Genomic DNA, 12,826 nt, shown 5'->3' on the forward strand with positions numbered 1-12,826 from the left:
GTCTGACCGGCGTAGACGCTGAAAAGTTAAAATATTTTCAACTTTTTGAGCGTCAGACGTCAGTAGCACCATTCGTCATTGTCGTCATTGGCCCAGGCAGCCAATCAAATCCTCCTTCCTGTTTTGTTACGGCAGTTATGAGCGACACACAACACAATGCAATCCGAAGACGAGAAATTTATCCTGACAATATTTGATTTTTAAGAATTATACAACACACGCACACCTCAGTACTCGAACAAACACAGGAGGGGACACGCATGGAACTGTGCGAACAGCGCAACAAATTTGTCTGAGTACTCAGACAAACTCAGCGCAACGAATTTAAGTACTATGTATTTGACAACGAAGATATGGTCGTAGCAGCTAGTTAACTTTCAGACAGTGGGATATGTGAGAGGGCTGGTGACCTTATTTCATAGTTCACAGTTTTTGTGCTGCATTTTTATGTATGAAAAGTGCTATATAAACAAAGTTGGATTTGATTTGAGCTCGTGATAGTTTCATGTAAGCTACTGTCTCTACTGTCTTTGAGGGAAACATATTCAAGGGGAGACATAGAGAGATGACAGGAGGTGTGTGTGTGTGTGTTGCGCACGCACCCCCGCTCCACAGGCGCGCCTTGCTGTTTTTTTTGTCTAGCGTGCATTGAAAAAGCGCTTCCAGCGTTTCAAGCGTCTTTGAAGCGTCCGCGTCTCTAGCGTCTCATTTCTGTGTGATCGCCCCCTAAAGGCGTACACTATGGTGGTGATATGAGCTGATGTTTTCACTTTGCATCGACGATCATTAAATCAATATATCGATCCAGGTCGATACACCCCTAGAAAATCCCCCAGTAGAGTAGACTTACCTTGAGTTTGTACTCGCGTGCAGCACTCGAGTCAGAAGGTGATGAAGATGAAGATTTAACAAACATCATTAAAAACACAAAATGGGATAAATTAAATTTGTTTTTATTTCAAAATAAACAAACATAAATGTCTTTCAGCTCTGCTTTGGTCCACGTGGTGTTTTATTTATTAAAAACAGGAAGTAGTTCGTCACTCCTGGTCTGAAGGCTTCAGGTGAATCGCAGCCACAGAAACACACGTTCTTGTTGTTGATACGACTCGGGGACCGTAAGCTGGATCCTGATGTATTGAGTCTCTTAAGTTTTCAGACCGCAAATCCAAGTTGATTTCTCCGGCTCCCGTTCAACAGGTTTCCACAAAACTAAAATATTTTTCTATCAATAAAAATTATTTCAGCTGTAGATAATCTACTTAGGAGATTTTTGGAGTTAGCTGAAGGAGAGTATCAGCAGGAAACTGCACTTTATAATTTAACTGTCTTTTTTGGTGCCTTTTGTGTTCAGTTCAGTGTTCAAGTTATTCAATAAAAAATGTTGGAAATAATTTCCTTTCATTTTTTAATTCAACAGGTGATGTTGTATTTCAGCAGCATTCTGAAAAGTTGGAGTTCACTTTAGTATCTGTTTATTTATCCTAATATTGTTATTGCAGTGTTCAATGTTGTCCCATTTTCCTCGTACCGTGCAGCTCAATCTGCCGCCTCCATAAACTCACACTTTCAGTTCCAGAATTTTGGATCCGAGCGTCACTGAACTCTGGTTGAGGATTGTTTGTTTTTGTCTTGTATTTATCAGCAGCCCAGCTGGGTTCTCCATCGATTATATTAGAAACACAAAAAACTGATCAGTGGAATCATGTAGAAGTGCTCGCTGAATGTGAGGAGGAAGAAATATGACACAAGTATCAATAAATGAAAAATTAAATAAGTGTTTAATACAGGAATGAATGAATAAATGAATAAATGCAGTTGTACAAAAACCATTGAAATAAATTTGATATTTATTTACATATGTCATGTTTAATTATCAAACTTTATTTATTCATGCATTTATCTTTTAATATCCATTTTTACTTCAACATTTTTTTTAGACATTTATTCTTTTATTTATTTACTCCTCTATATATTATTTTATTTATTCCTGTATTTATTTATTTATTTATTTATTTGTTGATACTTGAGTCATTTTTTGTCCTGCATAGCTCCTGGCATCAAAAATGTGTATTTACAGTCAGTGCTGTAACAGTGCAGCTGCTGTAAACATCTGGATGTGACGTCATGTGGTCTGTGTTTGGTCAGTACTCCACAATAAAAAGAAGAAGAAGAAGAACGGAAATGGAGGCGGAGTCTCAGAGCACATCACCAACAGAGTTTTTGGAAACATGAGTCTCTGTCTCCTGATTGGTCAGTCAGCGTCTGAGTGCCTCGTCAGGGTGTAGGTGTGTTCTGGGGGATCTAACCTGCGACCTCTCGGGCGCAAGACGCCGTGTCACAGCTGTTTGGGCTTCTCCTCCTTCTGCCCCCTCAGCAGACTGACGTACAGACGCAGGAAGGAGTAACAGACGCCCACGGAGCAGTACACCGAGGTCGCCAGCAGCGGGAGGAAGGGCAGCTTCTGTTGCCATGGTGACAGAGGGAAGACGACCTCGCAGGCGACCGCCACGGCGACCAGTCCCAGCAGGTAGATGGACTCCAGAGGATGGAGCAGAGACCCCTGACCGCTGAGAGGAGAGAGTCAGTAATCTGATTACAACTGATGACGCCGCAAAGCACTCTGGGTACTGGAGTTCTTGTTATCGTTCCTATGATCTTTTTTTAAATTTAAATCTCCTGAGATCAACATGTGAAGCGTCAGAAATCTGTGCAATGAAGATCAAAGTATTAATATGGTGACGCTCTGTAGTTTATTATTTTTACTGTTGTCACTATTATTAATATTATTATTTTCTTAGTTTCTGCAACTTACAGTTTTTAATAACTCTGTAAACTCAGCATCTTTCAATGAAACACATCGTCATAAAAACAAAATACGAATGTTCGGCCTCAAACATCCAGTTCAGCTACGTGACGTCTTCACTGTCACATGTAAACACTTCATTTAAAGCGTCACAATAAAAACAATAAAACTTGTTTCTTTACCTGTGAAGTTTCCTCAGAGCGGTGACAGAGTAGATGGTGAACATCAGCATCAGACACACTTTGATGGGCAGCTCTGTAACACACATTAAACAACAGACGTTAGGAGGGGTCATCAGAGGTCACCGCTCCTGCACAGCTCACTGAACTTCAACTGCTTCACAACTGTTCGAACATTTGAGAGAAGAAGACGAAAATGCAGAGGTGGAGGAAATACTCAAATGTATACTTGAGTACTGTCTCTGAGTAAACAGACTTTTCACATCTGTTTAAATGAAGCCTGGAATTGAATTTAAGCCTTTTAAAAAATTCAAAATGAAGAAACTAAACGGCAGAATCTGTCTGAAAAGAGCAAAAGAAAAGTGATGAAACTTTGAAGGGTCAGAAAATAAAATGTAAATTTCTCAGCACTTTAAATTTGGCAGCTCACTGACATTTCAACAATCTTTAGATCGACAATAATCAAAGTTTCAGCTGTCCGTCTGTTTTTTACCTGCGGGGGTGAAGATCAGCGGAAACAGTGAGTAATGACCTGTGGTGGCCAGAACCAGGAAAATCCCAGCATCCTCTCTGCTCTCAACTGCCAGGATGCTACAGGAAGAGAAAACAGACAAAAAACTAAAGTCAATTAAGTCTTGGTTGACTGATTTATTGAATCCAAAGGCATCAATAAAAATGTTGAGAGTGATTTCTGATTTTATGGCCCTAACCTGATGAACTCAGTGACTCTGGATTTTAGAGCGACAGGCTCCGTCTTTGTGTTTTTAAATTAAAGACAGTTCTTTGAAATAATTTTATAGCCTAAAGTCTGAATCATTTAATAATTTTTTTTATCCCTGGTTTTATTCTATTCCATTTTATTCTAACTGTGCGTTCACACCAAACGCGATGGACGCGATGTCATCGCCTGTAACGCGAGTATCGCGTCGCTTGATCACAAATGTCACCTTTTTGATCATCGCTTCAATCGCGATGACGCAACCCTCCTCCCGCAATTTTCTTCACCTCCCGCTATTTTCTCATCAACCATGGCTGAGTTAACTACCGTAGCTGCTCTTTATCTGTTGTGGACATCTGATTTGGATCGGAGGCCCAAACGCCGCCGTGTCTGGGTTCACAATATCCTCCAGAAACGCACACAGCTGGGTGAATATCATCACCTCCTGCAAGAGCTGCATCTGGATGACTGTCGTTTCCAGCGGTACTTCAGGCTGACGCTGGTCCAGCTTGAGGACCTGTTGGCCCGTATCGGTGCGAGGATCTCCCGCCTGTACACCAACTACAGGCGCTCCATCCCAGCTGCGGAGCGCCTGTCCATCGGTGTACCCACACACAGCCACAATGATTCTTTCCTCCATTTTTTGAAATGTGCGTCTGACGTAACTACGTCGGTGACGTGGTTGGATATCAACGCTGATTGGATGTCGCGGCACAGCGTCATGCGATGTCGCTTGAAAAGTTAAAATTTTTCAACTTCAAGCAGAACACGCGATGAGGCGATGGACGCGTAATCGCTTCATCGCGTCGCTCTTATCGCCTGAAATGCGTCGCCCGAAGCGACATCGCGTGTCATCGCGTCATTTACATTGATTTTGAATGGAAACTTGTGGCGTTCATCGCGTCCATCGCGTTTGGTGTGAACGCACAGTAAGACTTTTATTTATTGATTTTTCTTTTTACATTTTGTTGTTGTAATTGTTAGTCCTGCAAAATGTTATTTATTATTGATCATTTTTGTGTTCATTTTTATTTCAAGTTTATATTGTTTTACTTTATTCTATTGACTTTAATTCTTTACATTTTATTGCTGTAATTTTCAAAAAATGTTATTTATGATGTATTTTTTAATTAAAATTTATTCTATGAACTTTTATTTATTCATTTATTTTGAACATTTTATTGTTTTACTGTTGTAATTTTTAAGTCCTGCGAAATATTTTTTATCTTTTAGCCATTAGTCTTACAAAAGTTTATTTATTGATATTTATTTTATGATTTTATTTTATTCTATTGACTTTCATTTAATAACTTATTTTTAACATTTTATTGTTTCACTGTTGTAATTTTTAGTCTCGCAAAATTCAATTTGTTATTTTTGTTTTTCCTTTTTTCAAATTCTACTGACCTCTATTTATTCATTTTAACATTTTATTGTTATAATCTTGCAAAATAGTTTTTATTGTTTATTGATCTTTTTAATTTTATTGCAATTCTTTTATTGTTGTTTATTTATTTATTTGTCTGTGTTGTTTCACTTTTGTTATGTGAAGCACTTGAGGCAACATGTTTGTTTGTTCTGGTTCAACTGTGTAAATCAGTCGGAGGCTGACCTGAGCGGCAGGATGGCGATGAGGATGGCTTTCTCATGGACATGCCAGCCGAACATGAAGGAGCCGAGAGCGCAGAGAAGCAGGCAGCGCAGGAAACCCCAAGCACCACGAGGACGCCACCAGATGGACGCCACCGCCGGCTTCAGAGACGGAGGACAGGAGACACAGAGAGACGGTTCAGTTTAGTTTAGCTTTAGTGGATCGTAACACATCAGGTATGGAAATAATCTGCAGACACTCCGAAATAAAAATGACACCAAACTTTTCTGTGGATGTCAGTTTTTGAGTCATGACAAAGGTCAAACTGTGTCCTGTAACTGACGGTAAGGTTTGTTGTTTTTAGCTGATTTCCACAAAACGTGTGGCCCCTGACGGCCCATGAGGAGGAGTCAGCGACGTATAAAACAGCCAATAAAACAAGTTTTTTTACTATCATGAATCACTGCAACCACGAGAGGTCGTTCAGCATACGGTCAGACATGTGCACACAAAATATTAGGCTGACTGGTCCAGTAGTTTGCAGGATTAGCTGCAGACACAGGACCAAACCCATGATCCTGGAGGGGGTAAAAACACGAGATGATTCATCTGCAGAATATCTGACCTCAGCCGGCGTTTCTCTGCATGTGAGGAGTGTGACTGTGAAGCTTCGTCAGGCGCGGTTTGCTGAGACTCACCAGGATGGAGATCAGAGTGCAGACGAGTGTGACGGAGGGAGTGACGGAGGGGAGGACCGAGTGCTGAAACTCCTGAACCAACCCGCCCGTCATGGAGGCTCGAGGGAGCTCCGCCTCCTCCAGCAGCTTCAGACGAACTCCTGAGCAGGAAGATGTTTCTGTTAAGGCCAAACAGGTGGTGCATTTCATCCTAATAATCAAAGCTCTGCCTTTAAATAACTTTTTAGGTCCCAAAATGTACGACACTCTTTCCTCTTTCCTACGTTTTAACTAACTTTATGCTTCACCCTGTTTTCACTGAGCCACAGCGTTTAGGTCTGCAGAGCTGCTGCAGTAAACTCTACCGTCACGAAGGTTATAATGTTGAAACAGTTTCAGAGAGGTGTTGATTCATCTGTATGGTCACAGTCCTGCTCTGCTGAGGCCTGAAACATTCATCAGACAACACAGAAATCTAAAGACTTCAGTAAAAAGAAATGTCGATGGAGCCTCACCGAGTATCGCCAGGCTTTTGTCCAGCATGTTGTAGAGGGCCCAGATGTTTGGGGCCCAGTAGGCATGACAGAGGCCCCTCTTAAAGGGGAAGAGACGAGACAGGACCTGAGGGAGCTGACCCTGAAAAACAAACACTCAGTATGTTAACATGTCATTTAACTGGCCTACTGTCCTTGTCCCAGTATACAAGCACGGGAGGGGAATCCATTTATTGAGCCAAGTATGTGCGACTCCTCTACGATAGGTGGAGATATGCCCCCTTTCAGCTTGTTAGTATTGGACCTTTTTCCTGTTGACCTATTACGTCACAACTGGAGGGGTTTTGTCGCCTCCGTCAGAGCCTTTAGAGACGTTTGAGCAGGAATCAGTGAAGACAATGTGGCGGCAGGACACAGCTGAGATGAGACAGAGGAACCAGGTGCACAGAATCATTTCATTACTCAGACAGCTACGTTCAACAGGTCAGTAATATTCAGGTGGATGATGATGAAGAGGAGGAGGAGGATGACATTACAGTCAGATAGGTAACTCCAGTGGAGAGAGGCAAAGGAGGAAATGTGTCATCTCATATTGCAAATTTTCTCAACGAATAGAACAATAAAATGGATTAAAAATGACATCCGAAAAAAACTCAGTGACAGTGTGCAGAGGCCTTCACTCTTCAGTCTGAGTGATGCTGACGGAGGAAGACTCCACTCACCATGGCGATGAAGGGGCCGAAGGACAGAGCGCAGACGGAGGTCACGATGCTGCCCAGAGCCAGCAGACGGAGCAGACTGAAACTCCTCCACCTGACGGAGCCGTCTGCACAGAAACAACACACAACAGTTACCGACAGAACGTCTGTTTGCTGCTGCAGGTGGAGCGATTGTTATCTGACCTCCAAGATGAAATTCTGTCGGATGATCTGTTTCTATTTATAATCTTCCTGTCGCTCATTTTGAAAGAATCATGATGGATGAGGAATATCAGCTGATTCATGAAGTTAAAATGAGGGATTGTCAACATGACACCTCCTCCTTACACCACAACAACCAACAACCTTATGCTTCGGCACTGAATCAACACTGTACCTACGCCGTAGCCTGACGTGCACCTCCCCATTAATATAACTCCACGTCACAGTGACACAGACCTCCTGTCTGTCTCTGTGAGCTGAAACCATTTCCCTCAGTGGAAACAAAGCTTTGATTTACTTTAATTTCACAGATAAGAAACAATAAATTGTGAAGACAATAAAGCCTCCACACACTGTGTGTGATTTATCCTGGCTGAAATATGAGCAGAGGAAATCTCTGCTAGCTGCTAGGCTAATTTATACAATGTAAAATGCCATAGACTTGTGCTAATAACGTTAGCATGTTGTATTTGTTTGGAAAATGTGTCCAGATAAAGACAAGTGTTTGTCTGTGAATGCTGCGAGTTATAGTGAAGCTGATTTGTGTACTTGTGTTTAAATTGTCTCTATTAAGCCATGTTTAATGTATGTTTAATGTGTGTTTACTGTGTGTTTTGAATCAACTAAACTTTACAGCACTTCACAGAAACTCTGCCGCTGACTAGTGTTTTGGAGGTGTAACTGCAGAGTGACACAGACACACCACCACACAAGTATAAATGCTCACAACAGTGTAGGCTCTGCCACAGAAGTATAAATCCTGCTTACGGTGTCAGCTGATCAGCAGGGAGCTGAATGTTTCTGCTAAATGACCATCGCTAATAACAAGCTAGGCTAAACTAGACAGCAAGCAGGATACTAATCCATCTTTTAAATGGTTCCTCTCTGGTGTGATCTCCAGCATGGAGCTGATAGCTATGTGGTTTTTTTACATGATGTGACAGAAGTGCATATTGAGAGGCTGTTTTTGCGCCTTCAAATTCACTGTGTTAAATGTAGACACACAGCAGGCGCGCTCAAACGTCACAGGGATGCCGTCGTGACGCACAAGCACTCCTGAGCACCGATTTTTCAGGGCGTGACAGCTGTGCCCTGAAAAACTGAGTTTAACATCTGGAACTCAGCAACACACACAGCATGTTCATGTGACGAGGAACAACCAAACACAGCCGACACATATCTTTCCCTTCTACTGTAAAAATAATTCTGTGATAAATATCAAGAAGCTGAAGCTGTCAGAGCGTTACATCTGTCCCACAGACAACATTTCAGTCCTACACTGTGAACTCCCAACCCATCCATGACACAAGCTTTAATGTGAAGTCAACACAGATGCTCCTGCTTGTCAAAATGACAGAAAAACTTTATGTTCACTCAACACAAAAACTCACCACTGTGAGCTAGACGTAACTTTTTAATGATACATCAGTCATTTTTGAGTTTTGTGTACGGCCCCTTACTGGATTCAGCACAGCTCAGGTGTCACATGATGCTACCTGACAGTCAGAAGCTAGTTTTCTGTAGACACGGTGTCATTATGTTCCACTCAGGAGCAGCTGCTGAGTCCGGCGGGTCACTCGGTCTAGTCCAGCTTTTTATCTCAAAATGTTTCCACCAGCCCGACTTGATGTCGTACCTTTGTCGTCCTGGGTGAAGCAGTAACTCCTCAGCAGGTAGATGCCGTAGGCCGGAGCCACGTACAGGTAGATGTGCTTCAGGTTGAGCAGGACGGAGAACAGCAGCGCCCCCTGCAGGTGACGGGACTGTTCCACACAGAACAAACACTGTGAGGAGCATTTTTATATCAAACATTTAGAGACCCTTTCAAAGTAAGAGCGTCAGGTTGGTACCTGCAGGTGTTTCGCCACCGACAGCAGCAGGAAGCCAAACAGGAAGCCGTTATACTGGAAGTGAATGTCTGAGGGAAACTGTGAAGGAAGTTTCAGATTCATCATCATGACTGACGGTCGATTTAATCTCTAACACCAGAAAACAATGTGAGGATATGTTAACTATATGAAACCAAAGCTTCAGCGTCACAAAAACGATGTTCTGATGGAAAATTAAAGTTAACATTTGAAACCTGATCCTCATTTTAAACTGCGCTCTGGTGTCGTAGCTGAAGGATACGATCGACGATGAGGAGGCCGAAGTTCCAGAGCAGCAGGACAGCCAGGATGAAGGATGAGCGGTTCAAAACGTCCCGAGAACTTTTCTGCTCCTGAACACACCTGCAGCACCTGGAGGAGGACACAACCAATCAGGATCGAGCTACTGGGAACATCATGTGGGACATTTTGACTTGATGCAGTGGAGGTTTATTCAGTGGCTCATTTTGTTATGTTTCTGAGAGAGAATGCGTTCAGTGTTTGTCGTCGTCTGATAATGTGACGTGACACAACAGTTTAAACCTTCGTGCTGTGACTGACAGCAGCTCTGTGAGGTCTGTGCAGACTGATAATAATAAAGGTCGAGTAGCGATCGGACTCACTCTCTGGCAGCGTAGATAAAAACCACGTCAGTGAAGACGACCGACAGCCTCTGGAAGAGGACGGTAGCCGGGCTGGCGTAGTTCAGATTCTCCACCTGCAGCATGTTTCTGTCAAAGTGCTGAGCAACGTGAGACAGACCAAGCTCGAACCAGGCGAACAGCGGAGGGTAGTCCAGAGTCCACTCCGACGTGTTCTGAGGGGAAGAGACCTTAAAGTTTACTGATCTCTCAGAGGACCGTGCTGCTCTGCAACACTGACTTTAAAAGAATGAATGTATTACGTGGTAGCTTTATGGTAAATGGTTAACAGGATGTAGGAAGGGTCACTTCCTGTCTGAAACAACAACATCAGAGTGAGACTGACCTCATGGTACCACCTGGACACCGGCAGACTGTGTGTGATCGCCAACCAGTTCCTGTGCACCTCGAAGTCTGTGGAGTGACTGACAGACACACAGAGTTCACTCAGTGGAGCCAACAAACACACCGAACAACAGTCACACTAAACAACAGTCACACCGAACAACAGTCACAATGAACAACAGTCACACTAAACAACAGTCACAATGAACAACAGTCACACTAAACAACAGTCACAATGAACAACAGTCACAATGAACAACAGCCACACCAAACAACAGTCACATCGAACAACAGTCACAATGAACAACAGTCACAATGAACAACAGTCACACTAAACAACAGTCACAATGAACAACAGTCACACTAAACAACAGTCACAATGAACAACAGTCACAATGAACAACAGCCACACCAAACAACAGTCACAATGAACAACAGTCACACTGAACAACAGTCACAATGAACAACAGTCACACTAAACAACAGTCACAATGAACAACAGTCACAATGAACAACAGTCACAATGAACAACAGTCACACTGAACAACAGTCACAATGAACAACAGTCACACCAAACAACAGTCACAATGAACAACAGTCACACCAAACAACAGTCACAATGAACAACAGTCACACCAAACAACAGTCACAATGAACAACAGTCACACTAAACAACAGTCACAATGAACAACAGTCACAATGAACAACAGTCACACTAAACAACAGTCACAATGAACAACAGTCACACTGAACAACAGTCACAATGAACAACAGTCACACCAAACAACAGTCACAATGAACAACAGTCACAATGAACAACAGTCACACTGAACAACAATCTCACAGGACAACACTATTTGGATTTTATGCAGTTTTATGTGTCCAAATACTATTACTACTACTAATAATAGTAATAATCCTGACTATGCTGATGTACTCAGTTATGTTTTTTGACATGTGCGCTGGCTAATAAGCAAGAAATCTTTGAATTGTGAGATTTTCTGAAGAGGTTTGGTTGAAAAATAGATAACATGTACTTTCTGAAGACAAATAAAACCACAATACATAACGCTGTAGTTGTTGAATTAATGCCGAAATTACCAGCAGTTAATCCTGACTCTACTGATGTACTCAGTTATATTTTTTGACATGTGTGCGATGGCTAAAAAGCAAGAAATCTTTAAATTGTGATATTTTTCTGAGAGGTTTGGCCTTAACAGAAATAAAACATTGCACTTTATATTTCCACCGACAATAAAACTCCACACAGATTCTGATCGCACGAAACAAAGCAACAGTGACATGATTATTCAAATACGTGCACAGCAAATGTCTCATTATGTCACTTAAAGTTAATAATCTGTGTGAAACTTTTCAACTCAGCTTCAAAACGAACTTCTAATAAAAACGGCGCCATCTTGAGGCGGTTTGGCTACATTAATCTGGAAGTTAATAACACGTCAAGTTATCACTCGTCACTTTATATAAAGTCTAAAATAACAAACTGATACACACACATATATATACATGTTTCCATGACAACTCTATCACATCCATGCACAAGCAAGCTCCTAACGTTAAAGTTGAATTTAAAAACAGTATTTTCCGGCTTGTAGCTAACGTTAGCTGCTCAGTTTGCTAGCCGGATGCTAACAGGTGTCGCGGCAGATTTTAAATTTTCTCTCTGTAAAATGAAACAATCGTCCTGAAGCTGCAGCGACGAGTGAAACTGCTTCACATCAAAGTATCGACACTCACTATGCACTGATAAACAGACATTTGAGGAAAGAAACTCCCAGTGCTAACGCTGGAAACCAGCTCCAACTCTCCACCGCCGCCATGACAGTGACGTCACTGACTCTTTTAACAAAGCTTTATTGAGAGGCTCGGTGGCGGACACTGTGTAAACTGAACTTCCGTTTACACGACAAGTTTTTACAAACAAATAATCGTCTGATAAAAAGTAACAGCTGCTGATCGATGACTGTGAAGCTGTTTTCGTTTTCAGATTTTTAAATAAAGTTATTTTCTCATGACAAAATGACAGTGACGTCATCGTGTAGATGCCTTTACGATCTCTTCTTAAAGTCAGGAATTCTTACAGCTGTTGTAGTTCAGTGGGCCACAGACCTGTGGTAGGAATAAAGTTTTCATTGAGATCCTTGGCTTCAGTAAAAGTACAAATATCACATTTCAAAAATACTCTATTACAACTAAAATTGGGGGAAATGAGTAAATATTATCAGTATAACTTTATGTGTAAATGTTCTCTGTGTTCCAATAAATCATTACTGATACATTCACATGTTGTTTACATGTGAATGTATCAGTAATTTACTTTACTGTTGGAACTCTTTATATTATGACATGTATGTTATATATATCATTATACACTGTTTAATGGTTTCATTTGCTTTAAAACAAAAACAGACACAAAACAATAAAATCACATTTTACATGACTGATAAACATTTTGATCACTACTCATTGTTTAACTGTAGTAGTAGCAGCGTTGATGCGACCGCAGTAATTGTCAGCATTCTGACAGTACCTGAATGCAGCATCAGTACACTACGGTCTGTTAACT

The 12,826-nt window shown here is 41.6% G+C and overlaps 1 protein-coding gene across 1 annotated transcript; it reads right to left on the reverse strand.

Annotated features, from left to right (window-relative positions):
• Nucleotides 1–1,943: 1,943 nt before the first annotated feature.
• Nucleotides 1,944–12,088, reverse strand: alg8 (ALG8 alpha-1,3-glucosyltransferase). Its single transcript, XM_033636411.2, has 13 exons — nucleotides 11,998–12,088; nucleotides 10,241–10,319; nucleotides 9,877–10,070; nucleotides 9,516–9,625; nucleotides 9,236–9,303; nucleotides 9,022–9,148; nucleotides 7,188–7,291; nucleotides 6,487–6,607; nucleotides 5,993–6,132; nucleotides 5,316–5,455; nucleotides 3,479–3,576; nucleotides 2,989–3,061; nucleotides 1,944–2,570 (listed from the first exon to the last, which is right to left on the reverse strand). The coding sequence occupies exons 1-13, from the start codon at nucleotides 12,078–12,080 to the stop codon at nucleotides 2,339–2,341; spliced, it is 1,569 nt and encodes a 522-aa protein (XP_033492302.2). The 5' UTR covers nucleotides 12,081–12,088; the 3' UTR covers nucleotides 1,944–2,338.
• Between the last annotated feature and the right edge of the window lie 738 nt (nucleotides 12,089–12,826).

The sequence above is a fragment of the Epinephelus lanceolatus genome, chromosome 11 (genome assembly GCF_041903045.1).
Source record: "Epinephelus lanceolatus isolate andai-2023 chromosome 11, ASM4190304v1, whole genome shotgun sequence".
Classification (NCBI taxonomy): domain Eukaryota; kingdom Metazoa; phylum Chordata; class Actinopteri; order Perciformes; family Serranidae; genus Epinephelus; species Epinephelus lanceolatus.